Raw genomic sequence first — 14,871 nt, forward strand, 5'->3', positions numbered from 1 at the left:
ATGATCGCATGGGGTATCTCGAAGAATGAAATCCCCAAAGGCTTCGGAACCAGCCGCCAGCCAGAGATGTGAAAACCCCCGAAGTGAAAACCGAAAGAGAAGAAGAAAGAAAAGCAAGAAAGAGCATCTCAGCAGCACCCTGATCACTCAGCATCCCCATATCCCTCATATCCCTCAAGATCCTCCTGCTCCTCCGACTCCTCAGGCTCCTGTTCTTCCTGCTCCTCCTGCTCTTCAGACACATCGGGAACCTTGACACCCATCTTCTTCAAAACCTTGAGCTTCAACCCCCTCTTCCTATTCCCTGCATTGTTGGATTTCTTGGTAGCAGCCCTTGCCGTTGGGTTATCGCACAGCAGCCTCAGCGTGATACCACCTCTCAAGGCATCATCTACGACGGCCTTTTGCTGCTGCAGCGCCGTGCAAATGCAAGCGAGTCTCCTCTCCAGACACCTCTCGCCCAGATCAATAAGCTTGCCCCGCTTGGCTTCCTTGTGGTAGAGAAGCAGCCTGTTCCATCCAACCTCGTGCACACCGATGGCGCGGTCAAAGATGTGGTGTGCCGTGGCTTCGAGGTCCTTGGTGTCATAGGCTAGTTCTTCCTTGATGCGGCGGCGGTGGCACGACTGCTTGCTGTCGTCTATGTTGGAGATGTCGATGATGGATTCGTAGATGCGGCGGACCCAGTAATTACCTGGAGATGTACAAGTTAGACTTCCACACGAAGAGGAAGGGGGGGTTCAGGGTGAAGAGTCGACTTACGTCCGAATTCCTTTACCCGCAAGAGATCTGGTGCTTGATCCTTGATCATTCCGCGTGATTGCGTGCGCCAGGCCTTTGCTTCTGCCCCTGTGGCGAAATGGTTGCTAAACGCGGGATATATCGGTCTGGGTCCGTTTGGATTAGGGGGGACAATGCTGTCGTTGATGAGTGGGACGTAGTTTTGTGCCGTCAACGGTACGTTGTTGGCGTTGTTCGGAATGGGTGCGGGTACAGGAGGCGCAGTGGTGCCGGTGGAGGTGTTGGTTGCAACGACAGGTAGAGGTACCATAGGAGCAGTGGCAGCAGGAAGAGCGGGGGGAGCCGTAGCAGTAGGAAGTAAATGAGCGGACGCAGGAACTTGAGCCGATGCTGCACTTCGCCTTGATGCGGAAGTTCGCCTTGATGTAGGAGCGGATGTTGAAGTTCTACTTCGCCTTAATGCAGGAACAGATGCCGATGCTGGGCTTCGCCTTCGTGCCGAAGCAGATGTCGATGCTGCCTTTCGCCTTGGTGCGGGAACGGATGCTGGAGCTGGAATCGCAGGGGCAGTTCCAGCCCGCTGGAAACCATGACTTTTCATCAACTGTTGATAAAGCGCATCCATATCTTGTTGCCCGAGGTTGCCTGCATGAGACGATGGGTTTCCTGGCACGACAGGGTTGACTGGACCGGCTTCCTCGACATGGACATAGTCGAATTCATTGCTTCCATCGCTGCGGGGAGTCGCCTGCGAAGCGTGATCGCTGTCCGAGAAAGTGTATGGAACTGCCTGCGTGCCATGTCCGTTCACATGCGCACTCTGGCCAAAGTTGGTTCGTGTTTGGGCCGAGACCTGGTTGCCGTTGTTCCGGACGAAGAAGTAGTCGTTTGGCTGTGCCGAAATGTCGTTCTGAGCAAAGACGAAGTCGTTTGCGTTTGGTGAGACCTCGTTCTTGACTTGATTGCCAGCGGCATAGTTCTGTAACATTGTCGGAACCTCGTTCATGATGTTCTGGCCAACACCAAAGTTCTGAAGTCCTGCCGAGAACTCATTCTGGCCGTTCTGGACAAAGCCATAGGTGCCAGGCGTTGTCGAGGATCCGTTGTAGGCGTTCTGTCCACTGCCATAGAGGTTGGTCATGACACCACTGACATTCGACTGCAACCCCTCAACCGACTGAAGCGATGCTGCGACATCCAAGTTGTTTGCAGCCGACAGAAACCCGTTGTTCCGGAAGTCGAATCCCTCTCCGCCGAGAAAGTTGAAGGGTCCACTCAAGGTAGCGTCGAGACCGTTGGAGTTGAAGTTCATACCAAGCCCTACAACTCCTGTTCCATTATCATACGGAGCTGGTACGGAATTGGTAAAGTAGTCGGAGCCATTGAATAGGTCACTAGGACCCATATCCAGGGGTGCTGCATTATCTGGCTGCGACCATGTACCAGAAGCCTGCGGTGCATGCGTGACCGGAGCAGGAGTGTGAGCATGAACAGTAGAAGCGGGGATAGGAGCAGAAGTAGAAATAGTAGGAGCAGAACCAGGAGCAGGCGTAGTAGGAACCTCGACCACCTCTTGAAGCTCATCCCGCACTGGCTGAAGCAAGCTCTCCAGCGGGTCCGCAGGAAAATTCAAGAAGGCGCTGTAATCCGTATCATCCAGCAGTTGCTGCTTCTCCTCTGGCAAGATGAAAGACTCGGGATTCGCCTGCGACACCCCTACAGCCTGTTGCGGCTCACCAGGAGCAGCACTGGCACGACGTGACGCCATTCCTCCTCTTTCCACTTCTATACTCAAGTATAAAGAAGCAAAGTAGCGTGGAGGGGGGTGGGGGGATATACCAGATCCCTCCTTCACAAAGAAACGTAGAAAACGACGGTACCAGCCCGTACAAAAGCTTACGGCTGAAAACTGAAAAGAAGAAGAAGAAGAAGAAGAAGAAAAAGAGAAGAGTCGACGACCCAGCCGTCACCAAACAAGAGAGAAGAAGAACTGCAAACTCAGCAAAGTAGAGTACAGAAGAGGAAGAAGAAAGAAAAGACCCAGAGTGAGAAGGTAGAGAAAAAAAGAAGTAGAAAAGCAGACCGGAGAGGGCAAGCAAGCAAATATAAAAGCAGTCCACAAACCCCCNCCCCCCCCCCATTCCCTTCAACTTCACCAACTGACCCTCCTCCTCCTCCTCACATACCTCACCGACAATAATCACCATTGTCAAGCATCACCGACGTCGTATTGTCTCAACAAGAACAAACAATGATACCCCACTTTTTCCCCCCGGATCTTCTATTCTTGCTGCATAGAGCTATTGTACCTTGGTAGCGACCGATGTAATCGATTGCGTTTGGGGTTATTATGCGGGGAGGTTGGGGTGGGGTGGGGGGGCGAGTAAGTGAGTGAGTGAGTGAGGGGAGGGGGGCCAAGAGGGCACGGTCGGGGAGAGGTAGGGGGAGGTGAGTCTGCATACGACTGAATAGGATTGTTGGTGGAATGGGGTGGTCTGGGTAGAGGGTGAGTGTTTACAATTGAGTAAGTCCGTATTGTTGTTCGTGAGGTTGTGCTGGGGGGGGAGGGCACGGAGCCAGGTATATAGCAGTGGGTTGCAGTGAGAAGATGGTCACGGATGTGTGGATGCAAACGCTTCACACGCATACACACACACACATCTGTGCTGAATACCTTTGTGTATAGAACGGGTCATATGTAGAATAGAAGCAATAGCACGAGCATATATGTATTCAAGTGGCTTTGAAAAGGACAGCCTGATATCTACACATAGACATTCCCTACATCGAATCAAAATAGAACCACAAGTCACAATGGCGCAAGCATCCACACATCCAAACTCATCAACGATCCAAAAAAAAAAAGAAAAAACAAACTTGCAATATTACGCCAATAAGGCTCAGCCTACATACATCATGGGCACTTTACCACCCTACACCCAAAAATAAACCAAAGAACGACAGACCAAAAGACTACAAAGGGCTCGTAATACACATTAGGGGTCTCTCTCTTTTTCCCACCACAGACGACAACGGACGAACTCGAGTCTACACCACCGGACACCAAAAAACAACAACAGAGAGTTCATATGCGGCATTGACGGAAAATAACAGAGTTGCGCGCAATGTAAACAGGAGATGGACAGTCGGGTACATGACGAACATGTTTACTAACCGAAAGATTTTCCAAAAAAAAAATCCAAATAGTCAAGCTGGCCCTCCTTGATTTCTCCTCCGTCAACAAGCCCCAGCAGCGTACAACTACTCAAACCAAAAAAAAAAAGATTTGCGCAATCATCACATGATCAAACAGACATGAAGAGTTTCCGCAAAGTTGGAGAAGAAAGCAAAATGGTATAGAACAAGGGGGGGAAAGGCCCTTCTCCTTTAGCCCTTAAATTCCAGGGGGAGAAAGAAGGGCTATACTACAGCCCAGTTTGACGCCAGACGGGATGTCCAGGAGCATGTCCAAACCCGCAAGTAGATGGTATAGAAAAGAAAAAAGAAGAAGATAAAAACAAGAGTCTTTCATGCAAGCCCTATGTGTGCTTTTTTTGCGGGGGGGTATCAATGAGGTTGTGGAGCAGACGCGGTAACGGGAGATGTAGGCTTCATGGGCTTAGCGTCCTTGACGTCTTTGGCATCCTTGACGCTTGTGATCTCCTTGATGCTCTCATCGTCATCATCGCTGTCGTCCATGTCCACGTTATTCCTCCACTGTGAGAGGGACTCGTTCAATGTTGTCTTGTCGTTCGTAGGCGTGCGCTCAAAGTCGAAGCGGTCGCTCAAGCGGTAGGCCTTGTTGGTGGTTTCCCAGTGGCTTCGGAGGGCATCCAGTTCGGATGCGAGGCTGTCGAGAGCCATCGAGTTGCGGGTAGCAGCAGATCCGGGGCGGGGAATGGCTTCTGGCGTGCTAGAACCATCGTTGTGACTGTACAGCGACTCACCCGAAGCGACGCTGTCATGTCCACGGTGGCGGGCGTGCTCAGAACGAGAGGCGTCACCTGGAGCCTGTGATTGACGACGGTAGTTGTCAACCGATGTTTCGAACTGGTCCAGGAACATTTGCACCCGGCTTTCGGCTTCACGTGCACGCTCTTCCACCTGCGCATGCTGACTGCGGAGCGTTTCAAGGTCAGCCTGGAATTGGGATGCCTGGCCCTCGGCTTGCTTTGTGGCAGCTGCTGCCTTCTCAGCTTCGGCGCGGGCAGAGGCCAACTCGGTTTGTAGTTGAGAGAGCTGGCTCTCGAAGCGAGCAACAGTAGTATCCATCTTCTCCTGCGTCTTTGATAGTTCTGAGCGGAGCGCGGTACGTTCTGCCTCCAGCTCGGCTGTGTCTGTTCGAGCAGGGCTGCGCGCTTCCCGTTTCTTTTGAGCCAGCTCCTCTTCAAGTTTGGAGTTGGCGCTCTTGTAACGGTCGAGCTCCTGCTTCATCTTGGTGAGCATCTTCTCGGTTCCTCGAAGATATTTGACAGCAGCCTGGTGGTCGTTGTGCAGTGCCTGCAGCTTCTCTTCCCATTCCTTGCTGACCTCGTGCTCACGCTCTTCAAATACAGCGCGTAGCTCTTCGTGTGCCTTGTTCATGGCGTCGACCTGTTGCTCGAGTTCACGAACTCGGTTCAACTCTGGCGTGCCAAACCTGGAGTTGGGACTGTCCAAAACCTTTGAGCGACGGGCGTCTACAGGATTGACGCCCCTTTCTTCGAGAAGGTTACGAAGTGTCTTAAGCTGCACCTCGAATGCGTTGCTTTCAAGGCGCAGTCGCTCATGCTGCTGATGAAGTTCAATCTTCTCAGCCTCGGACAGTTGTACATCTCGCATGGCCTGTTGCAGCTGTTTGCGGATGCTGAGTCCCTCGCGGCTGGACTGTTCTTGATAAGCCTCTAGACCGGCAATGCGTTCCTCCGCTCGGCGGAGCTTCTCCGAAGCCTGGTCTGCTGCCGTCTGGTTCTTGCGAGCCATCAAGGTCGCGGTTTCGAGTTGCTGTTTCAGCACAGTGACTCGCTCATCAGCATTTGCACCGTCCTGTTCCGATCGCTCAGTCATGCTCTGCAGACCTGAGAAAACAGTGGCGCGGTGGATGCGTGCTTCCTCTGCGTGACTTTCTGCAAGTTCTTCTGCATCGCGAAGCTTTTGTTGAATAGTTTCCAGCTCGGTCGCGCGTGCTTCATGTTCACTGCGCAATTGACTAAGCTTCTGACGAAGGACGTCGCTCTGCTGTCGCTCCTCGCTGAGTTTCTTCTCCAACAATGTTGCTTTCTCGGTGGACGCGAGAGCAGAGTCGCGTAAAGATTGTATAATGGCACTTTGGGCCTTTGATTCTTCAGAAGCTTTCTCAAACTTGGTGGTCAATTCTTGGTTGTCAATGGCCAGAAGCTTGGCCGATGACTCTGACTCTGCGGCACTCGTGGAGACCTCTCTTGCAATTCGCTCGGCTTCATGAAGCTCGGCACGCAGGTGCTCAGACTCAGCAGTAGCCTTTTGTCGCGTTGAATCCAGCTCATTCACACGTCTCTGTGCCGCTTCTGCCGTCTCTTCTGCCAGCAGTCGTGCTTTACTTTCGGCCTCGATTTGACGCGTCAACTGCTCGACCCTAGTAGTAAGTTCAGCCTGAGCGGCTATGGAAGCCGCTAACCGGCGATTGGCGTCTTGGAGGCGATCAGCATCCGGCGTACTGACGTTCCGCGGTCCATCAGGCTGTGGTGTCCCGTGTCTGCTACTGCCTCCATGAGCAGCCAATTTGGTCTTGGCGTATATGGCTTCACTGACGGCTGCATCTCGCTGTCGTTCCACTTCAGCAATTCTCCTTGCCGCGTCCTCACCCTGGGTCTTGATTGAGGCTTGCACGCGTTCGAGTTCAGTCTTCATCTTTAGAAGTGCTTCTAGCAATGGCTTGTCCTCGTCTCGAAATGAGTCGGCGGATCGTTCGTCAAAGACAGGGCTTGTCGAAGTACCAGCATTGTAACCTGCCCTGCGCGCCAGGGCAAGTTCCGAGGCATACCATGCATTGCGACTTTTGAGATGCTCAAGTTCTCGAGCCAGCTCGTTGTTGCGCGGATCAGTCACTGGTGATGCGTTCTTTGCACTGTCATTGCGCAGGTGCTGAACTTCTTTGACTGGACCACGTTGTTGCTGAGAATCCATTGACGGCCGGACTGATTGGTCTATACTTTCCTGGGAAGCTTGTTGTTGGTGCGACCTGGATGTGTTTCGCGAAACCGTGCTGGCAGACCGTACGGTGTCCATCGACTGCTTGGGGGTTCGTCGGCCGCCAACGGCATCGGAAGATTTCCGTTCCATGTCGCTCGCAAGTGGACTATCCCGCGTTCCTTGCGATACATTTTCTCGATTAGCAGCAGCAGCCGCCCCTATATCGAGAGGAGGACCATGACCACGCTCGTTCTTCGTAGGGGTTCTACTCCTAGCCTTGGCCCCATTTTCTCGTGGCTGTGGCGGTTGCTGAAGTGGTGGCGGGCCTGGCTGCTGACTGGCTGCGCGTGGCAGCCGCGATCCTGCGGACATGGATCCGTTTGTCATGTTGTCTGGAGAAGAGGAAAGTTGTGAGGCGGTCATTACGCTTTCCCGGACAGGGGGTGATCCAACTTTAGGGGGCATGTTTCCTTTTTCACCGCCACTCATTTTTCGTTGAGTGATTGGTGCCTGTTGCTGCTGGGGTGGAGGGGGAGCGCTCTCATTGGGCGGATATCTAATCTTCGAAGTGTCCAGGATGTAGCTGAGACTGAGCTCGTTCTTATCGCTGATGGACGAACTAGGCTCGCCAGCGAGAACAACAATATGTTTTCCGAATGAAGTCATGCTGTGGCCAGATCGAGCTGAGGGAGAATGGCCCATGTTTTGAAACATGTACCAGCGGCGTGACGAAATGCGAAAGGCAGCAAGGTCACCCAGGTCAACGCCTTCTTGGGTGCGACCGCCAAAGATATACATTGTGTCGTTGACCAGGGCGGCAGAATGGCCTTCACGCGCGACGGGGATGTAGCCAATGCAATCAAGTTCAGTCCAGGTGTTTGTGCGTGGGTTGTATGTCCAGACATCGTTGAACCAGGTAATGCCGTCTGTGCCACCAAAGCTGGGATGAGTTAGCAGACAAGACTATGCGCACTCAACAGGCGCGATACGTACAGGTAGAGCTGGTCGTTCCATGTAACGACGGAGTGGTTTGTGCGAGCTTGTGGTGACGTGCCCTGGGGGGATGTCTGTTCCTTGGAGTTTGGCAGCAAGACTTCCCAGCGGCTTGCGGACGACTGCAGCGAGTTGAGGTCAAAGGCGACGAGATCATTAAAGAAGAAGCCCTCGACCTGACCTCCAAAAATGTATATCTTGGAGCCTAGGATGTTCAACGTGTGTCCGTAGCGGCCAGTAGGGCGGGGACCTTGGGGAAGTGCGCGCGACCAGTGTTTGGTTGCTATGGCGTTGTCAGCTACGAGGTAAGAACAAACATGGAGGTGCACAAACAGGTATTTAGAAGATAGAGAGTGTCGTCAAGGTCGTCGTTGTCGGCCAGCTTGGTGTCACCTCCAAACACAATAAACGCGTTGCCAACCAGCAAGCTAGCGTGGCCAACACGAGGCCCAGGGCCGTCTCCGGTGGTGGAGATGGGATAACATGTCATGCTGCCATTTCCCATTTCCGTCAGCCACAAATCGCCCTTGACCGTCGCGCCGCCCACGAGTCCTCCCATGAGATAGATGGTGCCATCTTTCGAGGCGGTGGAATTGATGGCAGCGCCGTATCGAGGAAAGGGATTGCCGGCGGTGAAGTTGAGGCGGCGCGACGACCACGGGTAGGGGGATTCGGAGGCATTGCCGCCGCCGAGTCTATTGTTTGCATTCTGGAGCAGTCAGTAGGCGCACAAACGGAGAAGGAGCGGAGCAGGGCGGACCTGGGCATTGGGGTCCGTCTTCTCACGGAGGGCCTTTTGCTCTGGCGTTGAGGCGTTCATAGAGCCTTGAAGGGAACTCAATGAGTTGTTGACGCTGCCGCTAGGGGTCGTGGAAGGGCCCTGGGGGCCGCCTCGAGGCTTTTCAGCGTCGCGAGCAGGGGCTCCATTGAGCGCAGGTGGCTGCTGTGATGGGCCATGTGCAGATGTGATATCCCTGGTGGCTGGCGGGAGCGCGGTGGTGGCCTGCTGTTGCTGCTGCTTGTTCTTCTTGCCGAAGAGAAAGGACATGGCGGCGGGAGTGCTGCGAGAGCGGAGTTGCAATGGCAGCCCGAGGCCTATCGCGCACGCATTCGGGTTGCGAAGACGGTGGGTGTGGTGGGCGGCGTGGTGGACGCTTGGGGAGAGGAGGAGAGGAGTCTAGGCGGAGAGACGGACGGGGCGCGCGCACATGTCGTCTGTAGGGGCGTTTGGGGGAGTGGTGGTATGGTGATGCAGCAGAGGAAGAGGAAGAGAAGAGGAGACGGGCAGGGAGCGTGTACGGCGCACAGCACAGCAGAGCACAGGGCTGACGTCTGATTTGACTAGATTTGATTTGAGCAGCATTCAGCCAACGAGGAGCGAAATGCGACAACGGTCGGGTGCTGCGTGTACGCCGCAATAGCCTCGTCTCCCTGGCCTCGCTCCCAGAGCCCGCCCTGGCCGTCGTGATCGCATGGCGCACCGCGCCCCCTGAGAAGCGTCCGCGCGCCGATCGCTCTCCCGACGAGGCTAGCCAGTGTGATGCCCGCTGCCATTGGCTGCTTCACCCACCACCTTCGCTATCCAAGAGCCAGGGCCGTCGGCTGCGCGAATGCGAACAAAGTTGCCGCAGTACCCTGCCTGCTAGTGCCAGCAATGCCGACACATGTACAATAGTGTATGTGCGCTTGTGTATGTACTCGATGGTTCTCCGCCCGGCCGTGCCGCCGCCATCTCCCAGTACCGGTGTGTGGTACTCCAATGATGATGATGCACCGCACCGCCATGCCTCTTTGGGACTGGCGCCTTGGCTCTCTTTGCGCCTACAGGTTCGAGTGGGTACATGTGGACATATATAGCGAGCGCCGTTGAAGTCGACTGATCCTCCTGGCGACATTGTTTATCCAGACGTCTTCCTTGCTCCCAAGCACTACCTTGCATGATATCAACATGTCTACTTTTTGCTGACCGCAGGGGCGAGATATCGCTTGTCTTGAGCCATCCTGGCTGCCAAGTCCCCTTGGTTTTTATTTATGGAGAGAATATCGGATACCTGGGCTCGAAAAACTGGTCACTGCGCATCTGGCAAGATGACAAGATGGTCTGACGTTAGGATGGGATGGAAAAATACCGCCGCATGCTAATACTAATCCTCGGCCTACACACAAAACTAAACTAGAAACTAAAAACAGAAAAGAGGGGCGCTACACATGTTGCATAAAACTTACATCAACTTACACTAGCCGTACAGGCAGTCGCGTTTTAAGTAGGTTCGTGAGTACATGCGACGGACCAAAGCTTGCTCAGGTACATGCATCGAAATATCCGGCCTCTTCTTGGGAATACACATGTGATTGTAACCTCAGCTGCATGCGAATCGTCCGATCCATGACGAGTTTTTTACGAGTACCTCCTGGACTAGCACCAAATCACGTGACCGGAACCACCATGTTCCTTCCGCCTACTTCCATCTCTGCCAATACGATACATCATTTCAATCGAACATTACGTAGTGCATTGATGACCAGAATGACTTAATTTTCATCACATATCACCGTATCAGCTTACAGTCACCAAGCTATTCCTTCCATTGGTTTCTCGACTCAAAAGATTTAGATACATGCAATAATAAACAAAATAATAGCCCTGTCACCCTGCATAAGCCACACCGACTTTTAAAATCCCACCAGCCCCATGAAGAAACATTTCTTCGTCCGTAAATGGTTCAATGTGCCGTGTCGAAGATTTTTGTCGATTTCGAGGCCGATGTCCGTAGTCGAAGTTGGTATCGCAGAGCAACAAAGCGCCGAGGGTGACAGGTCGAGAAGAAAAAGAAAGAGCGATTTACTCTTCCTTCCTTTCTTCCTTCCTTCCTCCCCCATCCCCTCTTGATGTGTAAAAATACTTTTTGGAAGAATGGTAACAACCACCAGTCCTCTCTCTCTTTCCCTCGCAACTAGACAAGACTGTTTAAGAGATGGTGCAGCCTGGTCCAGTGGCCGTACCACGAGAGATGGTACATCCCGGGCCTGTGACAACACCGCGAGAAATGATGCAGCCGGGTCCGGTGACTACGCCGCGAGAAATGGTGCAGCCGGGTCCGGTAACGACGCCACGGCGAGAGATGGTGCAGCCGGGTCCAGTAACAACGCCTGCCATTTTGGTTTGGTTGGAGAGAAGAGGTTAAAAATAGAGCTGGAGCGAGAGTTACTTAAGTGATTGAAGGACTGGTGCCTTGTGTGGTAAGGAAGTTGGACTCGAAGGACTTGAAGAACTTATATATGTTTTTTTCAATCCGGACGGAGATCGGACGTCATGAGAAGAGAAAGAAGGGGTTTCCTTTGTGGGATAAAATTGTTCATTGTCGAGTTGTTCTAGATTTTCTTTCTGGTTGCTGCAGTGTTGGCAGTGAGAAAGAGTGGCGGTTACTTCCTGTTGTGTTACTATTGTTCTTGATTCAGTGTACGGAGGCGCTCTCTCCCTTGTCATTGTCGGAAGACTCCCGGTCATCAAAACCCTCTCATAGCACGACTATCGAAAATCTCGAGCCCTGTTCAACCAGGAATCACGATGGCCATGTGACGGACTTGACGTTATTAGAATCCATTAGTTCATACTGGTCGTATGCACATAACGAAGGGATACCTAGGTGTTTAGCAGAGGGGTTTCTTTAAAAGGGGTAAGCTCGTATCCAGAAGGGACCCGGTTAGCATAGTTAGGAGGCTGTGGCTTGAAAATCCACTACTATTGTTCTCGAAGGACACGTCCGTGTGGTCTTGGCAGCCGATTTGGTAAGCATACAGCAAGAACACTCAAGCTCAGAACCTACATGCAGCTATCCATGATGTGCAGAATACACGTGGATTAGAGAAAAGAAGGTTGGTCGCAATTGACGAACGAAGTGGGCCAGTTGTGAATGCATGTGATGGGTGCATGAACAGCTCCGAAGATTAAAGTGGGTCCGGCGGGCGACATCCCATGCTCCACCCACATGTTGTCCAACACCTTCAACGACACATAACACTAAGACAATGGCACCAGCAACAATACTGCGTGTGGCGAGACCAATTACTCGCAGCGGGTACCATGTCCCGCTTCGTCGCTTTCTCCAGACGGCAGCTGCCCCCCATGCTCCCGCATCCGACTTTGCGTTCGCTTTCGAGTAAGGCAGCTCTGCCATCGGTTTCACAACACGGCCACTGACGGCTGTCAGTATCGACGGAGTGCTTCTTAGGAGTGCCGATCCATTGCCCCGAGCCCACCAGGCCCTTTCCTATCTCCAGGCACAGCGCATCCCATTCATCCTACTCACAAATGGCGGCGGGAAACACGAATCGGAGCGAGTCGCCGACCTGAGCAGCAGGCTTAATGTCCCTCTGGATACGTCCATGTTTGTTCAGAGCCATACCCCCTTTGCCGATATGGACCATCTCAAGGACAAGACGGTCATGGTCGTTGGTGGCGAAGCAGACAAGTGCAGAAAAGTTGCTGAGGCATACGGGTATGAAGAATTGCATATTAATGTCGCTATGTGTTCTGACATGTTTACACAGTTTCAAGACAGTGGTCACCCCGGGTGATATCTTGGTGGCTCATCCCGAAGTCTGGCCCTTTTCGCAGCAATTGCTTTCATACTACAAGACGTTTACTCGCCCTCTACCTACTCCCATCGACCCTTCTTCGCCGTCGACATCACTCCGTATCGATGCTGTTTTCGTTTACAACGACCCACGTGACTGGGGCCTCGATGCGCAAATCATCAAAGATGTTTTGCTATCTGAAAAGGGTATTATGGGAACTCTGTCCAAGAAAAACGGCAATGATGCCCTGGAGAATCGTGGCTACCAACAAGACGGACAGCCTACCGTTTACTACTCTAATCCAGACTTGCTCTGGGCCGCAAAATACCACCTTCCACGTCTGGGTCAAGGAGGTTTCCGTGAAGCTTTTGAAGGCATTTGGGCAGCAGTGACTGGTGGCGAGGCAAAGGGCGTCAAGTTGCATAAGATTGTCATGGGGAAACCACATCAACCGACCTATGAGTTTGCTGAAAAGCGACTTATAGCACATCGCAGTCACCTGATGAAACAGTACGGCGGAACTCTTGACCATCTCAAGCGAGTTTACATGGTTGGCGATAATCCAGCTAGTGACATTGCTGGTGGCAACAACTACAAGAGTCCGTACGGCACCGATTGGGCTAGTATATTAGTAGAAACGGGCGTCTACGTTAAAGGCACCAAACCATCACCTGAACCACGCAAGATTGTGGGTGATGTATGGGACGCCGTGGCGTGGGCTATTGCACAAGAACAAGGAAAACAAATACCTTGAAGCCGAACCATGTATCATCTAGATTTATAAATCTAAATCTACTAGATTGCTCTTTGGCATCATTGAACTATACACACTTGAAGCTCAAAACCCTTATATTCGCCTTTGCCATAACCTAAACTCCTATCTTCGTTACCTTTATACCCATTGGATAAACCTAAATAACAATTAGCGATCGACTCGAACATTTTAGACCAGGAAAAGAAAGAAAGAAAGATATACTCACATGAGCTCTCCCGGGCCAAGACCCGCAGTATTTGCCACAGGCTTATCATCCTTGATAATCCCCGTCTTGACATCCCGCGCATAAATCGCCACATTGTTACTCTTCTGATTCGCAACCGCAATCATGGAGCCATCCTTGCTGAGCTGGAAGTGGCGCGGAAAGTAACCCCCAGATTTGGCCAGCTGGACAAATTTTAGTTTACCGTCCGCCGACGGCTTGTACGTGACAATCGAGTCACTCGGGACTTTTGTGCTATTCTTGGGATCCGGGTTGTCGACGGTGAAGATGGTGCCGTTGCGGTTTCCAGCAAGCACAAACGCATTGTCGGGGGAGATTGAGATTTCCGAGGCGGACAGTTTTTTGTTGGGGAGCGTGGACTTGCCGTAGGTGCTTACTTCGTCGACGGGTGTGAACTTGATGCCGGCGTTGTTGGCGAGGTAGGTAGCCTTGTAGCTGATGATTTTGTTGGCCAATTCGTAGACGACGAAGAGGAAGGTGGAGCCTGATTGCTTGGAGGTCCAGAAGGCGGCGTGGCGAGGGCCGTAGCCGGTTGGGGAGACCAGAGAGTCGCGTTGGGTTAGTTGGCCGGTGGTGGGGTTGATGGCGTAGACGTGGACGCGGTCGGCGCCCAGACTGGGGAAGATCATGTACTGTCCTGTTGGGTCGAGGACGGCTTGGTGAATCTTTTCTGGGTCGGCGAAGGTGATGTTTTGGAGGGACTGAAGGGGGCTGTTGCCGTGTACGGAGTAGGAAGATATTGCTGGAGGTCCATACTGTTGATGTGAGGTTAGTATAGAAGTACGGGTAAGAAACTCTGTCTTATACGGATAAAAGGCACTTACGTGAGCGAGTGCTATAGCCGACCCGTTGTTATAAACTGCTGAAGATACAGCACCGCCCAGCGCAGGCGAACTGGAAATCTTCTTCAGACTACCATCGGCCTGGAGATTGAATGTCGTGATGTTGGCATTGCCTGATTCATCCAGACAGATGACCTTATTCGAACCGAGGCTTGTATCGAGCCAAGTAGGAAGGGGACCGCATTCTTGGCTGTTGTGAATAACCTCCAGCTTGCGGCTGCATTTAGAACCAGTGCTGGGATAGAGTTCGAGAGTTGTAACGGCGCCCAGATTCGAGCCGGTGCCATAAGATGCGAGGAGGAGGCGCTCAGCGGCCGCCGATCCTAATAAAGCTAGCGCGGTGATAGTCGCCTTCATGATGTGGGAGATTCGAACTTCTGGGGCTGTCCGAGACAAAAAAGGAACAGGAGGGCAGTGTGGATTCCTTTTATCTGCGCAAGCAAGAAAAAGTAGTGTGAATTGGGCTAATTTGGCCAACCCCGGGAAATAGCCCTCCAAGGAAAGGGGACTTGTACCAGTGTCGCAGGCGACTTAAACTTTATAAGTGATCTGCAAGGGTGAAGACTTAA

At 52.6% G+C, this 14,871-nt stretch overlaps 4 protein-coding genes across 4 annotated transcripts; 1 reads left to right on the forward strand and 3 right to left on the reverse strand.

Annotated features, from left to right (window-relative positions):
* Positions 1–143: 143 nt before the first annotated feature.
* On the reverse strand, positions 144–1,051 carry COCMIDRAFT_89038 (uncharacterized protein; the record flags this gene model as incomplete). The annotated part of the gene is made up of 2 exons (XM_007687446.1): positions 144–694; positions 763–1,051. 2 exons carry the CDS (start codon positions 1,049–1,051, stop codon positions 144–146), a joined length of 840 nt encoding a protein of 279 aa, XP_007685636.1.
* Positions 1,052–10,557: 9,506 nt separating this feature from the next.
* On the reverse strand, positions 10,558–10,764 carry COCMIDRAFT_88802 (uncharacterized protein; the record flags this gene model as incomplete). The annotated part of the gene is made up of 1 exon (XM_007687447.1): positions 10,558–10,764. The coding sequence occupies one exon, from the start codon at positions 10,762–10,764 to the stop codon at positions 10,558–10,560; it is 207 nt and encodes a 68-aa protein (XP_007685637.1).
* Positions 10,765–11,913: 1,149 nt separating this feature from the next.
* Positions 11,914–13,216, forward strand: COCMIDRAFT_88786 (uncharacterized protein; the record flags this gene model as incomplete). Its single annotated transcript, XM_007687448.1, has 3 exons — positions 11,914–12,044; positions 12,096–12,383; positions 12,436–13,216. 3 exons carry the CDS (start codon positions 11,914–11,916, stop codon positions 13,214–13,216), a joined length of 1,200 nt encoding a protein of 399 aa, XP_007685638.1.
* A 222-nt stretch (positions 13,217–13,438) lies between these two features.
* COCMIDRAFT_88770 (uncharacterized protein) lies at positions 13,439–14,659 on the reverse strand (the record flags this gene model as incomplete). Its single annotated transcript, XM_007687449.1, has 2 exons — positions 13,439–14,215; positions 14,285–14,659. The coding sequence occupies 2 exons, from the start codon at positions 14,657–14,659 to the stop codon at positions 13,439–13,441; spliced, it is 1,152 nt and encodes a 383-aa protein (XP_007685639.1).
* Between the last annotated feature and the right edge of the window lie 212 nt (positions 14,660–14,871).

This window comes from Bipolaris oryzae, assembly GCF_000523455.1.
Source record: "Bipolaris oryzae ATCC 44560 unplaced genomic scaffold scaffold_29, whole genome shotgun sequence".
Lineage (NCBI taxonomy): Eukaryota > Fungi > Ascomycota > Dothideomycetes > Pleosporales > Pleosporaceae > Bipolaris > Bipolaris oryzae.